We start from the raw sequence: 8344 nt of genomic DNA, 5'->3' as shown, positions 1-8344 counted from the left end.
GTCGTTTTCCAAAACGCCCCTTTTCATCCAATAGCTTCTCTAGAACCGGACAATCACCTTTTCTGGCCAGTTTCCACAGTGAGAGCTACGCTCAATCACCGTTTTTTGATATTTTAATAGGGTTACGCTGTATTTTATTACAATTTAAGACGATTATTAATGTTGTGAAACAGCATTTATTTAAAAAGGCTATAAATATTAGAAAAAACTAAATAATAAAAAAACACATTTAATTTATAACAACCCACAAAAACAAGTTTATGCTATAGGACTAATAGTTCAATAATAATGAATATTCATGATATATAGATATATTATATTATTATTATATATTTAAATAATTAGGTGCCTTTAATATTTAGACCAGTAGCCTTGATTTTCTTGCACTCTTTGAATTCTGGTCGTCATTGATTCATGCAATTTTCGCCAAAGGCTCGCATTTGCCTTTAGTTGGTCCCAAGCATTCGAAACAGCTTCCCAAAGCTGATCTTGATTACGGACGTTAGAATGATCAACGATTTTGACCATTTCTGCCCATACGTTTTCTATTGGATTCATATCTGCGCCTTTTGAGGGCCAATCAATATTCTGGTAGAAAAATGCAATCTTAACGTCACGCGTTAAGATTTCCTTATTATTTCTCCAAAAATTACTTGAAATCCATGAACGTCCATCAGACGATTCACAGTCGCCATAGATACGCGCGACATGTGAATGGGCGACCTATCGTGCATGAATTTAAAATTCCCGTCAAGAAAACGATTTAACACGCTGGTGTACTCTACAAGGTCCGAATAACGTTGCCCAGTCAACCGCCCTTCAACTCTAATGAGGTCCCCCGAATTCGCAGCCGACATCCAACCGTGCACGTTCACTGAAAATCTTCCGCTTCTTTGAACTTCTTTAATATAAGGCCGTTCAAAGCGCTCACCAATTGGTCGCCTAACCCAAATCTGGGAATAAAGAAGCGTTGGAAATAATATAAACTATAAATTATTTAATATCTAACCTGTCCGTTGTGACCGACAACAAAAACCTTTTCGTCCGTGAAAACTACGTTTTCCCAATCTTCTAGTTGCCATTCTAAATGATCGTCTGCAAAATTGAAACGACCTTCAATGTTTGCAACATATAGTTTCTCTTTTTTAACAGCTATTCTACCATGCAAGTTATCTTTCACTAGGGAACGGCGAACCGATCGTACTGAAACATCGAGATCAAGATCAAGATCAAGCTTCAACTGTCTAGCAGTCAGAAATGGGTTGTTTCTGGAAGTCCTTGCCAGGCGTCGCCGATCATTTGGTGAAGCTCTGATGGTCTTCCATCTCTCGGGTTATCGACGCCATTATTGAATTCACCATTTTGGTGTCGATTCACCCACAAAGCCACGGTGGTTGGAGATATATTTAATAGTCGACCAATATGTCTATTTGAATAACCTTCATTGTGCAACTGCACTATTTGATGTCGAGCAATAACTCGATTTTCCATTTTTATAGACAGCAGAAAATTAGGTTTACGAATTTGCGAATTGATTGAAAAAATTACCAATTATCCTTTTTATTCAATCAAGAAAAGTCAGGAAAGAGGTTGTTAGCCTTAACACTTTTCAATAAATAAAATGTTAAATCACGCGCTTATGATTTCGCGCGTTGAGCTAGGGCGCGCTTTTAGATTTAAAATGCGTCACCTGAAAGCAAAAACCACGTAACTATAACTATAATTAGTATAAAGTTACGTGGTTTTTGCTTTCAGGCGACGAATGGTTCTATTGAATATTTAAAAACGACACACTCAATTTTCGATCTGTTTTAACATAAACCACATCCTGTTAGCCTACTATGTTTAAACTTCTATGTCATTCGGAGTTGTAGTTGTTGAGTTATTAGGGAAAAATCACGCCATAAGAGTGCCTTGATAAAATTAGTTTTAACTTAATATTTATTGTATTTAATATATTTTATTCTACGTATTTAGAATAGAGCGATTTAAAAATAGCCGAAGTGTGCTTGGCCACTTGATTTCGAAAGGGGTAAAGGTTTAACCAAATTTTTGTTTAACCAGGAATGCTCAAGAAAACTACATCGAAACGTGAAATTTTATACATTATCATTTTTAACAAAACATCGTTTGAAGAGAAATAATAGATATCACAATTATAACACAGACAAAACAAATTTTAGAAAGCGATAGATCGCCAACTCCCAAAGTTTGACATTAAAATGCTAGTTGGTCGACTAACATTCTTAAAAAAGGTTTCGTTATCGACTCTGAAAAGTCTAATTCCAAAATGCACCAACTGGAAAAAGTCAGAAAGCGAGACCCTGACAAGCGACTTCAACGTTTTCAATAGTTGGTTAGTCAAGGTCGCGGCAATGTTTCGTATCGGAGTCCGCGTCTCAATGATCTTAGTTAGAGATAACAAGTATGAAACTAAGCAAGTGTAAGTGGAGTTGGGCCGACTACCGGAAAAGAGGCTTGAATTCAATTTACGTCACGAAAACAAACGTGAGTCTCTAACCCGAACCAACATTTTGAGCTTGGAAAAAAATGGGCTACTGGGGATTGTTTTGCAATTTCGGTCTAATATCGGTCAACTTTAATTCGGTCCCCCGAATTCTGTGAAGTGAATATGCCCAACTCTGTTCGTGGCGAACAATATAATAATAATAATAATCCGCTTACAATGTTAGAAAAATCGCACAAAGGTAATTTGCACAATTTCTGTCAAGTGTGCAAAAATTAAAATTTGGTATTGCAAGTTTGAACGCAACCTACCAACTTCCCAGAAATTAATTTAAACTTGACCAATCTGCACACCCCGTTTGAAATTTACGCATTTATTTATACGCCGTGCCAAATTTGCTCGCTTCCATCGAAATTTGTCCACTAAATCGACCAAAGTTTGACATTAAAATGCTAGTTGGTCGACTAACATTCTTAAAAAAGGTTTCGTTATCGACTCTGAAAAGTCTAATTCCTAAATGCACCAACTGGAAAAAGTCAGAAAGCGAGACCCTGACAAGCGACTTCAACGTTTTCAATAGTTGGTTAGTCAAGGTCGCGGCAATGTTTCGTATCGGAGTCCGCGTCTCAATGATCTTAGTTAGAGATAACAAGTATGAAACTAAGCAAGTGTAAGTGGAGTTGGGCCGACTACCGGAAAAGAGGCTTGAATTCAATTTACGTCACGAAAACAAACGTGAGTCTCTAACCCGAACCAACATTTTGAGCTTGGAAAAAAATGGGCTACTGGGGATTGTTTTGCAATTTCGGTCTAATATCGGTCAACTTTAATTCGGTCCCCCGAATTCTGTGAAGTGAATATGCCCAACTCTGTTCGTGGCGAACAATATAATAATAATAATAATCCGCTTACAATGTTAGAAAAATCGCACAAAGGTAATTTGCACAATTTCTGTCAAGTGTGCAAAAATTAAAATTTGGTATTGCAAGTTTGAACGCAACCTACCAACTTCCCAGAAATTAATTTAAACTTGACCAATCTGCACACCCCGTTTGAAATTTACGCATTTATTTATACGCCGTGCCAAATTTGCTCGCTTCCATCGAAATTTGTCCACTAAATCGACCAAAGTTTGCCCAAAGTTTCATCAGGTATTCGAAATTCGTGCACATCTGGTAGGAGATGCGCGGTTTTGAATGGCTCATTTGCGCAACTTTGAAGAAAACTTTAGGCCGATTTAGTCTGTAAACTTGATGTGCATAATTGTCCTCCTAAAAAGTTGAGCAGAGTTTCGCAAAAAACTGCCCTTTTACAGGAGTTCGATCAAGATATGTTTAGTGAAATGAGCCTTCCCCTGCCCTGCTCTTTGTATACGACCCTTCTACTTAAACTATTTTCAAATATCATTTTCTGAATTTAATTTTGAATAATATTTTACGTGTTAGTTGCCACAGCCTAGCGTTATTTAATAAGAACGACGTGACGTTAAACTCCCTGAAAATAAACGGGAACATGCAATAATATAACGCGTAATTTACTTAACTTTCCTGAAATAGCAATGAAATAACGAATAACTATAATAAAATGCCGACCAAATACGCCAAAAAACCCAGACACACAAACCCGAAACTAATTAAAAATGTCAAAAAACCCAGACACATAAATGCGAAACTAATTAAAATGTCAAAAAACCCAGACACATAACCCGTAAACTAATTGAAAACGTCAAAAACTCACATATAATAGCTCGAAACTGATTCAACACGCCAACAGACGCGAAAATATTACTCCGAAACTAGTTAAAATCGCCAATAAACGCCGACATATTACACAAAATCTAATTAAAAATGACAAAAAACTTCACCATATTAACCCAAAATTAATTGAACGTCGATATAATAGTTCAAAACATATCTAAAACTCGAAAAGATCCCGACATATTACCCCGAAATTTATGAAAAATGCTAAAACAACACCGACATATTACCCTGAAACTAATTAAAAATGCCTAAAAACGCCCCCTGATTACCCCGAAACTAATTATAAACCTCAAAAACGGCGATAAAATATCTCGTAAATATTTCTTAAATACTGACAAAACTATAAAATATGAATTCAATATCCTAAAATATCGATAAATCTACGAAGATATTTAAAAAAATCACCGTCAAAAACTGTAAAAAGTCGTGTAACAGAGTTGTCGGCTGATTCCTCGCTGCCAACTAAAACTGACTTAAAATTTGAAATTAATTTTGATTAAGCTTTAAAAATTCGTTTTTTGGTTTTGGTTTTCCCTCAATATGTCCGGAACCACTTGTCCGATTTGGAAAACGATACCGGTTCTGGAATGGAAATAATTCGGCGCGTCGAATGACGTTTGTCACGTGCACGAAATTGGATAATTTCAATTGGTTGAAAAAGCGATGTTTTATTTTTTAAACCTTGGTTAAAAAATTCCTAACATTTTAAAAATTTAAAATAGCCAAAAGTTTCTCCGTTCTTTAACCTTTCCAAAAAGGTATCATTCGACTTTCTACTCTTAACGGTTTTTGGAATATTTGAAAAACAAAGTGTCCAGAAACGTTTGTCCGGGACTGTACCTGATATTAAAATAATTTAGGGGTTAGTATAATGGTTTTGAAATAGTTAAATAAACGTTTAAAATCGTTCCGAAAATTACGTATATTTTACGTTACTCTAATAAACGTTCAAAATGGTTTGGAAGTTAGTTTTTGAACACGTTCCTTAGACCTTAGCCGGACATGATCAACGAGTCGATAACGTTTACTCATCAACCGTTTTTAACGATTTATCAACGAGAACCAAAAGTAACGTTCAATTTACGTTATTGAAATTGAAATAAACGTTTATAATTGGTTAGTATTTAGTATATAGGAACGTCTTATCAACCGTTTTCCTCTAAATGCAATAAAATAACTTGAGATTTTCTGTCTTTTAAGAATACTTGTCGTGTGTGGCATCCGTCTACGGCACTTCATTAACATCCTGGAGAAATTTGGAAGGTTAGGCTTAGCAAAGAGGTCCCATTTTTGGTACATCGTTTTGAAACGTTGAATTTGTTGAATGATATTAAATTAAAACGTATTCCGACAATCTGTGAGCGCATTAAGGTTTCTTTAAACCTCTAGGAGGTAGAAATCCGCACTTCTCACGAAGATTATGAAATCTGTCAAATTAATTAAGCATTCTATCGAAGTTATCCAACGCCCGGAAATGTGTAAAATGGCGGATTGCCGTTGTTGACTTGTTGTTTCGTGGAGGTTTGTGTTTCTTTATTCTTTCTCCTTCTTCACACAACGCGTATGATTTTCATTGGTTTAAAGTGGTCACGTGTGTTTCGTTTTTTATAGTTTTTTCCCATTGGGTTCATTTAGTCACGTGGGTCGTCTGCTTATGATCAAATCCTTTCGTTCGGCCTGGGCCAACTTCGATCGCGCTTTAGCGGTCCCGTCAATCGCCACGCATCTAATGTTAATTTGCGTGTATGAATAATCCCGATAGGCGCGCTACATACGACCAAAAACCAACTATCACTAAAGGCGGGGAATACAAGGGAAATCGCGGAAAAAAAAATTTATTCGGTTTTCCACTTTCTTTTTTAGAAAAATCAAGGTATAGTAAGTTAAACTATCATTTCGCAGACGCGTTTTTTACGCGAAGGCCGAGGGTCAGGTCACTTCCTTGATTAACGACGCACCTCTCGAAAGAATAAAGCCGATTTAATCGTAATTATATTGATTTAATGATTAAATTATTAAATCATGATTAGTATGATTAAATCGCGATTAGAAATTTGAACGAGAATCAGAATGACTATATTGGTGATTGGAATGATTATAATTGTGCGTGATTAGAACGAGCGGATTAGAATAATTTTTTATGAAAAAAGTAGTTCCTATTACAATGTTACCTTAATTACTAAGCGGTGATAACACGTGTTACAAAGCTGTGAGGTTTCCGGATGTTTTAAATAAAATGTGATGTTATTTTTTCAAGCATTTCAATCCAACACAATTACGATAGAACCATCAATATTAATAATTATTATTAAATTATCGTACTTTAGTTTTGCTTTTAATTATAAAATATCGATTCAAAAGATTAAAATTATTAAATCGTGATTAAAATGTTTAAATTCTGATTAGAATGATTAAATATCCTTTAAATCGTGATTAAATCGTGATTATAATTTCTAATCTTGATTACCCTGATTAAATCCTTTTACTATGATTAAGACGCACCCAAAATGGAAGTGACCTGCCCCTCGTAACGTTAATGATTTACCATCTGAAATTAAACGAGTGTCTACAATAGTTAATTTCACTCTCCGTTTCAATTTTTTGTCGTTGTTTAGTCGAAGTAAGTTTTATTTTAACTTCATGAACGTTTTTAATTTTTTTAAGGCCTTGGCGTCAAGCTCGGGAAGGAAATTTTTCGCTGTGGTTACCATAGAAATCGGATAACAAACTAGAACGATTTTTGAAATCGTGTGGTCTGATTAGAACTTTTAAAGAACCCTGCCTTTGGCCTATCCTTTTCGTTTGGCTGGCAACGAAAGTTACGCCATCGCTGCCACACTGGTGAACTAACACTATATCGCCTAAAATTAAAGGGCCGATTTTAGCTCGACGCTAACGCGGTTATTTTAAATCTTTAAAGTGTTTTTAATGTTTTTAACTTTTTATCGATATAAAATGTCTAATATCAGTAAACATACTACAAAACATTAATAGCGTTACATTGTTAATCAGTTTAAACTAGTCTAGAGGTTTAGTTTTACTTTCAGATTCGAAAAAATGAGGCGAAAATACCGATTTATTTCAATTTGCAAACAATATATTAGACTAAGGCCTCGGTCATTTTCCGGCTTACAACACTAGGTAAGTTTTTATGGACAAGTTTGAGACTGAAGAGGGCGCGGCAGACCTAGGGGGCCCTTGCCGGGAATATTTTAGGCTACTGTTAGTGGAAGTATTGGCTGGCCAGGCGTTTGAAGGTCCTCAAAATTCCAGAACCATTTCCGTAAACGAAATTGCTAAGAAAGAAAATTTATATTTTTTGGCTGGAATGAGTTTAGCTCTTTCTATAATTCATGGAGGTCCCGGGCCACAGTGCCTCAGCAGTGTAATATACGAATGCTTATTCAAAAATCCAAATCAAGTGAAGGTTTCCCCTGACAATATCCCAGATAGAGAGTTAACTTTTATCTGCGGTCTATACAAGCCGATTTGCGACGTAAACTACAAGGATGAATTAAGCGAAAAACTTTCATACTTTTTAGTAATTGGACGCTGCTTAGAAAATATAGAAAATTTCAAAAGAGGTCTGAGCGTTTTGGGCGTTTTAAATGCCATTAAGTCTCAACCGGAAACCTTTAGAGAACTGATGGTAGACAATGGCAAAAACAAACAAACAGAGAAGATATATGGATAATTTTAAAACCGTTCGGTTCTCTGGGCGAGGAAACCAGAAATATTTAGTTGAACAAGTTACTTATAGTTACTTTCAAAATTATTTACTTGATGTTGAATGAGGTCTAAGCTTGGTTTCATTTGAAGAAGTGTTGATATTTGCAACAGCAGCCGATAGAGAGCCGCCAATGGGTTTCACACCCCAGCCTAAAATTACATTTCTTCACGAAAAAGTGGGAGATAGTTTAAAACCAACTAGCTTTCCAACTTCGAACACCTGTGCCTTGATTTTGAGTCTCCCCATAATCCACAACAGTTAGACCGATTTCAAATCCGCTATGGACATCGGAATCAAATCGAGCCTAGATTTTGGGCAAGTTTAATCTGTTCTAAAAAATTAATATCTGAAAAGATTTAACATCTTAAAAGATTTAAGGGTTAGATT

At 35.7% G+C, this 8344-nt stretch overlaps 1 protein-coding gene across 1 annotated transcript; it reads left to right on the top strand.

Annotated features, from left to right (window-relative positions):
* Nucleotides 1-7378: 7378 nt before the first annotated feature.
* Nucleotides 7379-7921, top strand: LOC149921197 (G2/M phase-specific E3 ubiquitin-protein ligase-like). The gene has a single exon (XM_090162128.1). It carries the CDS (start codon nt 7379-7381, stop codon nt 7919-7921), a length of 543 nt encoding a protein of 180 aa, XP_090018254.1.
* The last annotated feature ends 423 nt before the right edge of the window (nt 7922-8344 follow it).

The sequence above is a fragment of the Leiobunum rupestre genome, chromosome 11, assembly GCF_980474605.1.
Source record: "Leiobunum rupestre chromosome 11, qqLeiRupe1.1.hap1, whole genome shotgun sequence".
Classification (NCBI taxonomy): Eukaryota; Metazoa; Arthropoda; class Arachnida; order Opiliones; family Sclerosomatidae; genus Leiobunum; species Leiobunum rupestre.
This window is presented reverse-complemented; position numbering and strand designations above follow the sequence as displayed.

Coding starts and splice junctions, on each gene's coding strand:
- LOC149921197 (XM_090162128.1), top strand. CDS start 7,379: ATGGACAAGTTTGAGACTGAAGAGGGCGCGGCAGACCTAGGGGGCCCT.